Genomic DNA, 15,250 nt, shown 5'->3' with positions numbered 1-15,250 from the left:
CAAAAAGGCTCTGCTCCCAAACGATTTTAAAAAATCAGTATTCTACTAACTTCCAATTCCAACCTTACTGTGACAAAGCCCTAAATGTATGATATCATCATCATCATCATCATCATCCGGACCTCCTTTCCCACCCAAGGGCGGGTGAGGAGTAGCAATGTCCAGACAACCTAAAATTGCCCAATCCAATGGGCCACGCTTCCATTCACTCATCATTCAAGCCCCCGGAATCCTGGCTCTATCGGATATGCCAAAAACATTCACCACGTTCTGTAGCTTCACATATCATATCCGACAGTCAATCCAGACGCTGCCACGTTAAAACGGGGTGCCAAAAATCCCTGATCATGCACATCTCCTCACAAAATTCATCCAGCAGCTCGATCTCCTGTCAGTTCCCTAGCCTCACCAACTTCCAAACCTCTCTTCCTCACACACTCATCCACCATATCTCTCCACCTTCTCCTTGGCCTACCTCGCCTCCTCCCTCCTTCAAATTCGCTCAGATATACCTTCTTCACCACTCTATTGTTATCCATCCTCTCCACATGGCCATACCATCTCAGTACACTCTCTTCAATTCTGGTGTCCACCGACTTCCTCACTCCGCATCTTTCACGAATCACATTATTTCGTATCCTATCCACCCTCTGTATTCCACATACATTCCTCAGCAGTCCCATCTCCACTGCTCTTACTCTTGACTTTTCATTTTCATGCCACACCATAGTCTCACATCCATATGTTAAAGTTGGCACTAACACTCCTTCATGTAAGCCCCGTGCAGCTGCAACACTCAAGCCTCTGTTTCTTATCAAGGCCTTCATTGCACCAGCTACTTTTCTTCCTTGTCACTCTACTTTCAACTTCTTTTGCACATTTTCCTCTCTTTTCTATCACTGTACCCAGGTATTTGAACTCTCTCACCAATTCCAGTCTCTCTCCATTCACTGTTACATTGCACTGGGAGTCATCTTCTCTCTCAATAACCATCACTTTACTCTTTTCTATATTTACTCTCAAGGAACGACGCTTACAGACATCAGCAAAACTCTGCACTAGCCTACCAAGTTCTTGTCCGGTACTTGCAAGTAGTATTGCATCATCAGCATACAACAAATTTGAGATATTCCATCCATCACCATTCATTACCAATGCCATCCCTCTCTCCATTACTTGTGTTTTCACTTCCCTCATCACCCCATCCATATATACATTGAACAACCATGGGGACATCACACAACCTTGTCTCACGCCCACACTGATTGTGAACCATTCACTTAGATGCCCATTAACCCTGACACATGCTTCACTACCATCATAAAAACTCTTGATGGCACCTAACAGCTTACCCTCTACACCATACATGCGCAAAACTTTCCACAATCCTTCTCTGTCCACTTTGTCATATGCTATTTCCAGATCCATTAATGCCATAAACACCTTATGGACCTTCTCACATGCCTTCTCTACTATCTGCCTCACTGCAAATATTTGATCCACACATCCTCTGCCACTCCTCATTTACTTAGTGAATTTATGGTGCTCTACCGTTAAACTGAAAAAGCCAACAACATCGTACCTGAACCCTAAACAGGTCAACATATCTTTAGTTACAGTAACTCTTTATATTGTCACACATTTCATCCCAGTAATCACCCACGGCGGCTACACGAAAAACATCTGTGCCTAGTACAATAATACACCAAGTTCAAGGATGTCTTTTCATTTTATTCTTGCCATATCTTGATATGGCTTAGGAGACACTTTTTCAAACCGGAGAAATTTTAACTGTTCTGCTACATCTTGAAAACTTTGTTCTTCATCCTAACTATCTCTAAAAGATATTATTTGGCGACCATCAGCCACTCACATGATTTAGTGCTGCCTACTTCTTCCTTCACCTTTATCATTTTTTCTGTGTCTGCCCTCCTCTCTTCTTATGTCTCCCATCTCTCCTGTCACATTTTATTACTCTTCTCTCCTTTTCAGGCAGCTTTACATTGAGTGACAAATGTAATGGTTTCCTGTAAGCCAGGAGACCACTTAAAATACTGGGTGGTAACCATATAACCAACCCATACGTGATCCCATCGTGTCAACAAGTGGGTTGGTGGAGGGTTAGTGCCCCTCCCCATAAAATGACTAACTCAAAGACAAACAGTTATCCCTTATGGGATTATGACATCTGGCTATAGGTAGACAGAAAATCTGCAGCAAAAATAGTCTTAAAGATTATCTAGCTAACCTAAATCTAAGGTTGTTAATTACAAACTTCATACTTTGCTTTGGCTGACAAGAAGAGATTTTATTCAGTTCAAGACAACTATCAGCAACAGAAGATTTAACCCCTTCAACATAATGATGGATTTCATATGGTATTCATTCTTTGTACTCGTGACTGTTTCATCTTATAAACGATTTCTTTTAAATGGAGGAATTATACATAGCCGTCAATAATATTTTCATAACGATATAATACTTCAGTTTGGAGACAGCAAGAATAAAATACAGAATATGTCTTGGACTAAAAGAAGGGTTACCAATTCAATGAGAATAAAGAAAAAGGAGTAGAAGAAAAGATAGGTATGGAAGATGAAGAACAAAAAGATGCAGAACATGGGAGGGAGGGAGGGAGGGAGGGAGGGAAAGAAAAGGAGAAAGGACAGAAGCTATAGGAAAGAACAGAAAAAACAGGAAAGAATATGCAGGACAGCCTAGTTAATGAGCAACACACCTGCACAGGTTTTAAGGAAGACATCTGTGGTTTGAGCGCCTGTCCAATCCATCGGTACATCTCCACCATCAGCTTCTTGCCCTCTTCACGCACATTCTTGTCTCGGTCTTCCAAAAGTGTGTGCATCTGCTTCATTAATGGCTTGGGGTTTATCACTTTTGGTCCAAATTCCCTGAAAGTTGAAGCAAATATTAGAATGTATGGCATGAAATGGAAACCTTCTGTGGATCCTAAGGGTGTAAATCTAAGAGATGGTTGAACTTTACTGCTCACACAATGCCTTTCAAGCTATAAACAAGAGCAACCATTTGGAAATTTAATCATCATCACCATCATCATTCGGAACTCCTTTCAAACCCTAGGGTAGGGTGAAGAGTAGCAATGTTCAGACAGCCCAAATTTGCCCAATCCAGTGGGCCATGCTTCCATTTGTTCACCATTCAGGCCCCCGGAATCCTGACTCTATCTGATACGCCAAAAACATTCACCATCTTCTGTAGCTTTACATAAACGTATCCAACAAAGTCCATCTGGACGCTGTCACGCTAAAAAAGGGTGCCAAATCCCTGATCATTCGCTTCCCCTCACAATGCTGTATTCAGGCAGCCAGCTCGATCTCTTGTCAGTCCCTTAGCCTCACCGACTTTCAAACCACTCTTCCTCACACACTCATCCACCATATCCCTCCACCTTCTCCTTGGCCTGCCTCACCTCCTCCCTCCAAATTTGCTAAGATATACCTTTTACACCACTCTATTGTTATGCATTCTCTCTACATGACCATGCCATCTCAGTACACTCTCTTCAATTCTGATGTCCACAGATTTCCTCATTCCACACCTTTCACAAATCACATTATTTCATATCGTATCCACTCTCTGTACTCCACATACATTCCTCAGCAGTCTCATCTCCACTGTTGTCAGTCTTGACACTCTTTCATGCCACACCATAGTCTCACATCCACATGTTAAAGTTGGCACTAACACTCATTCATGAAAGCCTTGTGCAGCTGCAACACTCAAGTCTCTGTTTCTGATCAGGGCCTTCATTGCACCAGCTACTTTCCTCCTTGTGTCACTTTACTTTCCACTTCTTTTGCACATTTTCCTCTCTTTTCTATTGCTGTATGCAGGTACTTGAACTCTCTCACCAATTCTAGTCTCTCTCCATTCACTGTAACATCGCATTGAAAGTCACCTTCTCTCTCAATAACCATCACTTCACTCTTTCCTACATTTGCTCTCAAGGCATGACACTCACAGACATCAGCGAAACTCTGCCCCAGTCTACCAAGTTCTTGTCCGATATGGGCAAGTAGTACTACATTGTCAGCATACAACAAATTGGAGATATTCCATCCATCACCATTTACTACTAACACCATCCCCCTCTTCATTACTCGCATTTTTACTTCTCATTACCCCATCCATATATATACTGAACAACCATGGGCACATCACACAACCTTGTCACACAACCGATTGTGAACCATGAACTTAGATGCTCATTAACTCTTACACATACATCACTACCATCATAAAAACTCTTGACGGCACCTAGCAGCTTACCATCTACACCATTTATGTGCAAAACCTTCCACAATCCTCCTCACTCTACTCTGTCGTATGCTGTTTCCACATCCGTGAATACCATAAACATTCTCACAAGCCTTCTCCACTATCTGTCTCCTTGCAAATATTTGATCCACACATCTTCTGCCACTACTGAAAGCCATCCTGTTCATCACTCACTAGGACTTCATATCTCTCTCTTACTTTCTCTATAATAATTCTTCCATATACCTTCCCTACCACACTCAATAAACTTTTGCCACGATATTTCTTGCACTCACTTTGCTCACTTTTATTTTTGTACAAGGGTACAATCACAGCCTTTATCCACTCTGATGGCACAGTTTCACTCATCCATATCTTCTTTCACATCTCCAACAAGCACTTCAGTCCACTCTCTCCACTACACTTAATCAACTCTCCATGGGACTCATCAACCCCAGCTACCTTCCAATTTTTCAGCTGCTTTACAATGCTCTTCGCCCGTGTGAGGGTAACGTTTCCTGGCACTGCATTCCTTCTCTGCACACTCCCTAAAACCAATCATGTTTACAGTCGCTCTGCTCTCTATTTCCATTCATCAGGCTTTCAAAATATTCTTTCCATCCAGTCCTTACTTCATCTGCATGTGTTAATAATCTACCACCTACATCCTTCACACCTTCACATTTCTTTCCACTTTCACTTTTACATATCTGCACCTCTTTCCAGAATAACTTCCTATTTTCAGAGTAATTTGCATTCATTTTACTTCCTAGATCATCATTTACCTCCTCCTTTTTCCTCTTCACTAGTCTACTTGCATGCTTCTTGCTCTCAATATATTAAGTTCATATTTCAATTGAACTCTTGTCCTCAAACCACTCTAGCCACTTCTTCCACTTTTCCTCCACTGCTCTCTTAACTTCTTCGCCCAACCATGCCGTATCTCTCTTCTTTGTTGTTACTCTTGCCACACCTCATATCAATTTAGCATTTCTAACTAAGCAATCCCTATATGCATTCCACAGTCTGTCCAGATCCATTTCATTCCAATTCACTGATTCTAACTCCTCCCCTAATTTGGTCCTGTACTCATCTGCCATTTCTTTGGTCCTCAGCTTCTCAACTTTCAGTCTTTCTCCCTGACTGCTCCTCTCTCTCTCCTGGTCCACCTCACTCCTCTAAGCTTGATCTTGCACACCACAATCATATCATCTGACAGACCTCCAAATCGTCCTCTCACGGTCCTCGTATCAGCTACCATTCGCAGCATCGACCTCTCTATGAGCACAAAATCAATCAGGCTCCTTACAAAACGATCCCCATTCCCTCTATATCATGTACATTTATGTGCATCTTTGTGTTTGAAATACGAGTTACAAATGCACAACCTCCTTTCCTGACAAATCCTTCAGTCGCTTCCCATTATCATTTTCTCCTGATACTCCATTACACCCCATTATGTTATCCTCAGGACCAGTGCCTACTGTTCCATTCATATAGCCCAGTACGAACACTTTATAGCTCCTGGGCATTTCTCCCACTGCTTCATCCAGCTCATCCCAAAACCTGTCTTTCTCTCTTTCACTCCTGTCATCACACGGTGCATGTTCTACAATCACTGCCACTTTTGCCTTCTCAAACTTGAACTTGACATACATACACCTTGAGATGACACACCTGTAATCTCTCATTCCAGTCTGCCACACCTAATTCATCAACAAAGCAACTCCTTCCTTACATCTTCTTCTCCCATTCATTCCCGATCTTACACATTTCACACCCTCCCACTCCTCCACTTCAAACCCTTTCATCTTTGTTTCACACAATGCAATCACGGCATATCTCGCACTCCTGAATACATTCACCACTGCCCCCTCTTGCTCTCCTCATTCAAACCTCTCACATTCCACATGGCCATGCAAATCTACAAATTTGGGCAGGTATTGGGCCAACAGAGGCTCTCTGAAACAAATGCCATGATTAAGTGAATTTAGATAGAGGAATCTGGGGGACACTTAACATGGACAAAAATGCCGTTTATATGGTTACCACCCAGCGTAGCAACTGGTTTCCTAGGTACAGGATACCATTTGGCTTGTCACTCAATGTACAGACCATAAGGCATACCTATATTGACGTGAGTGGATGATGGGTGCCCCCACAGACACACACACACACACACACACACATATATATATATATATATATATATATATATATATTGTGGTAGATGGGGGCACTCACCATCCACTCACTCGATGTAGTGCTGCTCTCGGTTTGTCTGCCCTTTCCTCTCCATCCATCTTTCCTTCCATTCTCTTGTGTCTTTCTTTCCTTCATTCTTTCCTTGTCCTACTGCCTACGGGTGACTTTACACTCCTTCTTCTATCTTTCTTCCCTTCATTCTTTCCACATCCTTCAGCCTGTGGGTGACTCTACACTGAGTGACAAGCCAAATGGTTTCCTGTGCACCAGGAAACCATTTACTATGCTGGGTGGTAACCATATAACCAAATTTTGGCACCTGGTGGTTTAGTGGGTAATTATTGCACTACAATTGGATTGAGCCGGTGAAGGTTTATATCCAAGGGATGGTTGCTGTTGATTGCTCATGTAATGCCACTCAGGGATGAATGAGGATGGTAACTCTCATCTTAAATGTCGGGACCAACTGCCTAGCCCTGGGCTCCTACGCTCCTCATGGGGCAATGTAGGATTGGATGATGGATATATATATATATATATATACATATATATATATATATATATATATACATATATATATATATATCGTTTCGTTTTCGTTTCGTTTTGTTTTTAAAGGCTCCAACATGCTTGCATGTGTCGGCCTTGGTCACCTAATGGCGGCTCTCCACGCTGAACGATCCATTGCAGCCTCCCTGTTCAGTCCCTTAACCCTAAGGTCACACTTAATGACCTCGTCCCATGTCTTTCTCGGTCTACCCCTCATAACCCCACCCCCAATATTAACACTTCTCACCTTCCTCACCCAATTATCATCCCTCATCCTCTCCACATGTCCAAACCACCTCAATCTACGTCTCCTCATCACAACACCAATACACTCCAGTCCCATCCTACCTCTCAACTCCTCCATCGTAAACCCAGCCCATCCAGGCGTTGGACGCAGGGACGCACTGCACATCCACCCAATAATTGTCATTTCTGTACGTCTGAGCCAGCGAATATCTTCCTCCTTCACTGCCCAGGTCTCACTGCCATACAGCATTACACTCCTAACACATGCTGCATACAAAGACCCCTTAGCACATAGGGAGAGCCCTCTCAATGTCAGGAGAGGCAAGAGCTCCCTGAACTTCTTCCAACCACTTCTCACCCTAGCCACAGAGCTAGCTCCAGCCCCACCTCCAGCACACAACATGTCTCCCAAATAACAAAACTCTTCCACACACTTAAGAGATTCACCAGCAAGTTCAATCCTTTCACGTCTGACAATCTCCACCTGCTCACCCCGGCATGCCGTATACATAAAATCAGCATTATCTCGCAGTCCACCTCTGACACCACTACATCTCCTATGCACCCACTTATCACACACACACACACACACACACACATATATATATATATATATACAGTAATCCCGCATTTTTTGCGGATTTTTTGTCTACGGTTTTGCCCTCTCGCGGATTTTCTTAGCGTTAATAAGTTCAACTAAAATATCCTTGAATATAGAGAAAACAAAAAATTTGAAATTCCCGCAGCTTCCAATTGTAGCGCGGTAAACTCACGCCACCCTCTGTCCCTTTCCCACGGCCCCTCTGCCAGTGTTACCATATGTAGCATAATTTTATTCTTTTAGCATAATTTTGATCAAATTTTCGAGTCTGGAATATTTTTTAGCATATTAGAAGTTTTAGCATCATTCTAGCATAATTTAGAATGGAATGGAATATTTTTGGAATAATTTTATAAAAGCTACAAATGAGAGAGAGAGGGAGAGAGAGAGAGAGAGAGAGAGATAAGGTAAGATGATGTTTGAATAGTTGGTTACTTTCAGTTTGGGCTTGGTTGGGTTGGATTAGGTTAGGTTAGGTTAGGTTTTAGGTTAGGTTAGGTTCGGTTAGGTTAGGTTAGGATAAGTTTGAGCTTTGTATTTTACCCATGAAACCTAGGTTTTTCCGATGGATTTTGGTATGATTCATTCGAGTTTCAACTTCATTTCAGTCGGAAATGACCATTTTCTGTGTTTCCCCCCCTCTGTATAACCGCCGATTCCCCAAAACTCCCCCATTATTGCAGGGGGATGGGGGGGGTCAATCTCAAAATCTGGTTATTTCCGACGGAAATGATGCTCAAAATCGAATGAATCACATCAAAATCCATCAGAAAAACGTAAGTTTCGTGGGAAAAAGCAGTATGGGCAGAAAACCGATATTTATCCTCTTACTGTATGTAGGTTCATTTTAATATTTTCATAGTAAACAATACATAATTAATATGTAGCACGAATATGTACAGAACTTTATCATTTAGCTTCAAGTTAGCATAATTCATTTTATACTTGGAACAAATTTGCTCAATCTAGCATAATTTTTTCATTGCCCTAGCATAATTTCGTTGTTTGGGTATGGCAACACTGCTCTCTGCCCCGCATAATCCTCAGTCCACGCCTGACTGCCTCACGTGTATGTTGTTCTTGTAACTGCACTATGATATGAGCCTCTTGCCTTCCACTTGCTTTCCACATGGCCCCAGGACGTAAGCCAGCCTCACCAAAGGCTAATAATACAATAAGAAAGAACTCCAAAGTGACAAAACGATCAAGAAAAGTTATGACCTTAGCAGAGAAAATTGTGTTATTCGACAAGCTAAGAAACGACCGTGCGAGTGTGTGCTATCACCAGTTGATGCATCTTATTTATTTTGTACTGTTTTGTGAATAAATGTGTAGATAACTGTGTATTACAGTACGGTGTTTACGTTTTTCCTTCATAATGGAGTATGTGTTTTCAATCTTGTAAGAAGGTATTTCGGGATGAGTATGGAGGTTTCGGGACAATTCGCAGTCACAACAAACACAAAACAATTCGCCTTCATTAATGAAGATAGCTATGGGTGATGCTAGAATATAATTCAAAGGCAACAAGGAAGAAACAAGTTAATTATTGACTAAAGGAGCAACTAATAAATAATATCCAGAACCTACGCTACTGAACATAAACTTTGCTGGATCCCCTTGAAATTTAGTTATTAAACTATTGATTAATTAATAAGTATATTGATAAAAGTATTGATTAGTATATTTATAGAATGGCGGGGAATCGTCCAGGGTGCGAATTGTTCTGAAGGGGAATCGTCTATGTTTTGACGGGGAATTGTCTGACGGCGAATTGTCTCGCAATCAGTATGGACATGGACTGTGTGATGGGCAGCATGGTGGACACAAGTGTAAGATTCAATTGTTAATAGAGTATTCGCGGGAATTGACTTTCGCGGGGTTACAAGCAAGTAACTACCGCGATATATGCGGGATTACTGTATATATATATATATATATATATATACTGTATATATATATATATATATATATATATACTGTATATATATATATATATATATATATATATATATATATATATATATATATAAACAGTATATATATATATATATATATATATATATACAGTAATCCCTCTAATATCCGAACATCCCCACTAACCGGACATAATCGTCCTGGGATCCAATATTCCCAAAATGGGCCCAAAACCGCAAAAAATTCGATAAAAATCTGACTTTTTTCCCTCCCCTAATTTGAAATTGCCGCGTGGTGCCGAACAGCTGTTACACCATGGTCCCTTCACCCCTTCCTTCCTCCCACTCCCCCCTCCCCTGTCAGGGTTGCCATTTGGTATTTTTCATTACCAAGTGTGGGCCAATTTGGTAATGAAAAATTCATTTGGTAATGAGTCAGAATAATGCATTACTAAATGGATTTTTCACATGTATGAGGATACACAGGACGGAGATGGTGGATTGTTTGCTCTCTCTGATTAGTCTGCTACCCTACATAGCGTGAAAATAATCAACATGGTGTTAATTATAAGGAGAGTGATTACAGGTATTTCCACTTGTATATATAATTAGTGAAGAATAAATGCTAGCTTTATGAATTTGGTAATGAAAAGTTAAATTTGGTAATGAAATTTGAGGAGATTGGTGATGTGGCCGTTGAGATCTGGCAACTCTGTTACCCTGCCATCATCAACAGTCACAGCCAAACTCCAATCGAGAGCAGATGCTTATAGCAGTGTCAGCCACAGATGCTTGTTTTTGTGAATAAAGAGTGAATAAACTGCAATACCTCGCCACTAGAACACACAGGAATTTACAGTGTTGTGCAGTGTTAAGAAATTAGAATTTAGAGTGCAGAGGATTAACTGTGGACTGCAAACTGGCGGTTCAAACCAATCCAGGAGCCAGGGACTTGTAAGTACCCAGAATGTTTAATATTGTATAAACTCACCTCTAAAACCTCATTTCATGGTTCTTTTGCATTTATTTCAGTCTTTTATGTCCCTTATTGGTGTGATTTGGGTCTTAAATAGGTGCAATGCATGTCCAAAGGGAGTTGTATAGGTGTTTTTCTGAGTTAGGGTCCATAAGTACAAGTCCAGGAGGCTGGGGCCCAATATCCGGACAGGATCACTATCTGGACATGCCTTTGGCTCTATTACATCAGATATTGGAGGGATTACTTATATCCGGCCAGGATCACTATCCGGACATGCTTTTGGCTCTATTATGTCAGATACTGGAGGGATTACTTATATATATATACAGTATATATATATATATATATATATATATATATATATATATATATATATACAGTAATCCCTCCAATATCCGACGTAATAGAGCCAAAGGCATGTCCGGATAGTGATCCTGTCCAGATATTGGGCCCCAGCCTCCTGGACTTGTACTTATGGACCCAAACTCAGAAAAACACCTATATAACTCCCTCTGGACATGCACTGCACCTATTTAAGACCCAAATCACACCAATAAGGGACATGAAAGACTAAAATAAATGCAAAAGAACCATAAAATGAGGTTTTAGAGGTGAGTTTATACAATATTAAACATTCTGGGTACTTACAAGTCCCTGGCTCCTGGACTGGTATGAACCGCCAGTTTGCAGTCCACAGTTAATCCTCTGCACTCTAAGTTCTAATTTCTTTACACTGCACAACACTGCAAATTCCCGTGTGTTCTAGTGGCGAGGTATTGCAGTTTATTCACAGAAAACAAGCACCTGTGGCTTGCACTGTTATAAGCATCTGCTCTTGATCGGAGTTTGGCTGTGACTGTTGATGATGGCGGGGTAACAGAGTTGCCAGATCGCAACGGCCACATCACCAATCTCCTCAACTTTCATTACCAAATTTAACTTTTCATTACCAAATTCGTAAAGCTAGCATTTATTCTTCACTAATTATATATACAAGTGGAAATACATGTAATCACTCTCCTTATAATTAACACCATGTTGATTATTTTCACGCTATGTAGGGTAGCAGATTAATCAGAGACAGCAAACAATCCACCATCTCCATCCTGTGTATCCTCATGTGAAAAATCCATTTAGTAATGCATTATTCTGATTCATTACCAAATGAATTTTTCATTACCAAATTGGCCCACACTTGGTAATGAAAAATACCAAATGGCAACCCTGACAGGGGAGGGGGGAGTGGGAGGAAGGAAGGGGTGAAGGGACCATTGTGTAACAGCTGTTCGGCGCCACGCGGCAATTTCAAATTAGGGGAGGGAAAAAAGTCAGATTTTTATCGAATTTTTTTGCGGTTTTGGGCCCATTTTGGGAATATTGGATCCAAGGACGATTATGTCCAGTTAGTGGGGATGTTCGGATATTAGAGGGATTACTGTATATGTATATTATATATACTGCATGTATATCTATGTCATTATTTAATTAAAAGTCTCACACACACACACACATATATATATATATATATATATATATATATATATATATATATCTATATATATATGTTTGTGGTAGGTGGGGCACCCATCATCCACTCACTCAACGCAGATGTGCCCTATGATCTCTACACTGAGTGACAAGCCAAATGGTTTCCTGTACCCAGGAAACCATTTACTACACTGGGTGGTAACCATATAACCAGGGTTTCTGGCAGGGTTAAGTGTCCCCGAGATTCCCCTATCCAAAATCACTTAATCATGGCAGTTGTTTCATAGACCCTCAGAGGGCCCAACACCTGCCCAGGGCCCCAACCAAATGAGCAGACTCATGTAGCCATGCGGAATGTGACAGGTGTGACTGAGGAAAGCAAGAGGGTGAAAGTGGTGAATGTGTTCAAGAGTGCGAGATATGCTGTGATGGGATTGTGTGAAACGAAGATGAAAGGGCGTGAAGTGGAGGAGTGGGAGGGTGTGAAATGTGTAAGATCGGGAATGAATGGACGAGGAAGATGCAAGGAAGGAGTTGCTTTGTTGATGAATGAGGTGTGGCAGAGGGGAATGAAAGACTACAATTGTGTTAGCTCGAGATGTATGTATGTCAAATTCAAGTTTGAGAAGGTGAAGGTGGCAGTGATTGTAGCACATGCACCATGTGAGGACAGGAATGAGAGAGAGAAAGACAGGTTTTGGGATGAGATGGGTGAAGTAGTGGGAGAAATGCCCAGGAGCTATAAAGTGATTGTGATGGGGGATATGAATGGAAGAGTAAGCACTGGTCCTGAGGATGACAAAATGGGTTGCTCTGGAGTACCAGGAGAAAATGATAATGGGAAAAGACTAAAGGATATGCGTTAGGAGAGAAGGTTGTGCATTTGTAACTCGTATTTCAAACACAGAGATGCACATAAATATACACAGTATAGAGGGAACAGGGACCGTGTTGAAAGAGGCCTGATTGATTACGTGCTCGTAGAGAGGTCGATGATGGGAATGGTTGCTGATATGAGGGCTGTGAGAGGATGATCTGGAGGTCTGCCAGATTATATAATTGTGATATGCAAGATCAAGCTGAAAGGAGTGAGATGGATCACGAGAGAGAGAAACAATCAGGGAAAAAGACTGAAAGTTGAGAAGCTGAGGATCAAAGAAATAGCAGATGAATACAGGACCAAAGTAGAGGACGAGTTAGAATTACTGAATTGGAATGAAATGGATCTGGACAGACTGTGGAATGCATATAGGGATTGCTTAGTTAGGAATGCTAAAACGGTATGTGGTGTGGCAAGAGTAACAACAAAGAAGAAAGGTACAGCATGGTGGGATGAGGAGGTAAAGAGAGCGGTGGAGGAAAAGAGGAAGAAGTGGCTAAAGTGGTTACAGGATACGGGTTCAGTTGAAATAACTGAATATGTTGAGAGCAAGAAGCATGTAAAGAGACTAATGAAGAGGAAAAAGGAGGTAAATGAGGATCTAGGAGGAAAAATGAATGCGAACTACTCTGAAAATAGAAAGTTATTCTGGAAAGAGGTGCGAAAATGTAGAAGTGAAAACGGTAAGAAATGGGATAGTGTGAAGGATGCAGGTGGTAGATTATTAACCCATGGAGATGATGTAAGGACCAGATGGAAAGAATATTTTGAAGGCCTGATGAATGGGGATACAGAGAGCAAAGCAGCTGTAACCATGATTGGTTTTTGGGATGTGCAGAGAAGGAATACAGTGCCAGGAGACGTGACACTCACACAGGTGAAGAGTGCTGTGAAGCGGATAAAAAATGGGAAAGCAGCCGGCTGATGAGGTTTATGCAGAGATGCTTAAATGTAGTGGAGAGAATGGAATGAAGTGCTTGTTGGAGATATGTATGAAGGCATGGATGAATGAAACTGTGCCAACAGAGTGGAAAAAGGCTGTGATTGTATCCCTGTACAAAAATAAAGATGAACGAAGTGAGTGTAAGAATTATCGTGGCATAAGCTTACTGAGTGTGGTAGGGAAGGTATATGGAAGAATTATTATAGAGAAAGTAAAAGAGATATTAGAAGTCCTAGTGAGTGATGGACAGGGTGGCTTTAAGAGTGGCAGAGGATGTGTGGATCAAATATTTGCAGTGAGACAGATAGTAGAGAAGGCTTGTGAGAAGGACTATACGGTGTTTATGGCATTAATGGATCTGGAGAAAGCATATGACAAAGTGGACAGAGAAGGATTGTGGAAAGTTTTGCGCATGTACGGGGTAGAGGGTAAGCTGTTAGGTGCCGTCAAGAGTTTTTATGATTGTAGTCAGGGTTAATGGGCATCTAAGTGAATGGTTCACAATCATTGTGGGCGTACGACAAGGTTATGTGATGTCCCCATGATTGTTCAATGTATATATGGATGGGGTGATGAGAGAAGTGAAAACACGAGTAATGGAGAGAGGGATGGAATTGGTAATGAATGGTAATGGATGGAATATCTCAAATTTGTTTTATGCTGATGATGCAGTACTGCTTGCAAGTACTGGACAAGAACTTGGTAGGCTAGTGCAGAGTTTTGCTGATGACTGTAAGCATCGTTCCTTGAGAGTAAATGTAGAAAAGAGTAAAGTGATGGTCACTGAGACAAGGTGACTCCCAGTGCAATGTAACAGTGAATGGAGAGAGACTGGAATTGGTGAGAGAGTTCAAATACCTTGGTACAATGACAGAAAAGAAAGGAAAATGTGCAAAACAAGTTGAAAGTAGAGTGACACAAGGAAGAAAAGTAGCTGGCGGAATGAAGGCCTTGATAAGAAACAGAGGCTTGAGTGTTGCAGCTGCACGGGGCTAACATGAATGAGTGTTAGAGCCAACTTTAACATATGGATGTGAGACTATTGTGTGGCATGAAAATGAAAAGTCAAGAGTAAGAGCAGTGGAGATGGGACTGCTGAGGAATGTATGTGGAGTACAGAGGGTGGATAGGATACGAAATAATGTGA

At 41.4% G+C, this 15,250-nt stretch overlaps 1 protein-coding gene across 1 annotated transcript in view; it reads right to left on the bottom strand.

Moving 5' to 3' along the window:
- The window catches only part of msps (msps cytoskeleton-associated protein 5), a 608,635-nt gene that overhangs the window by 558,392 nt on the left and 34,993 nt on the right, over positions 1–15,250 (bottom strand). The window contains exon 4 of the mRNA XM_080286226.1: positions 2,738–2,909. Within this exon, the coding sequence (XP_080142352.1) occupies positions 2,738–2,909 (172 nt within the window). The remainder of the gene's footprint in view (positions 1–2,737; positions 2,910–15,250) is intronic.

Source organism: Coenobita brevimanus, chromosome 110 (assembly GCF_032717465.1).
Source record: "Coenobita brevimanus isolate Jiangsu-jjx chromosome 110, ASM3271746v2, whole genome shotgun sequence".
Lineage (NCBI taxonomy): Eukaryota > Metazoa > Arthropoda > Malacostraca > Decapoda > Coenobitidae > Coenobita > Coenobita brevimanus.
The sequence above is the reverse complement of the archived record's forward strand: the minus strand, read 5'-3'. Positions and strand labels throughout refer to the sequence as shown.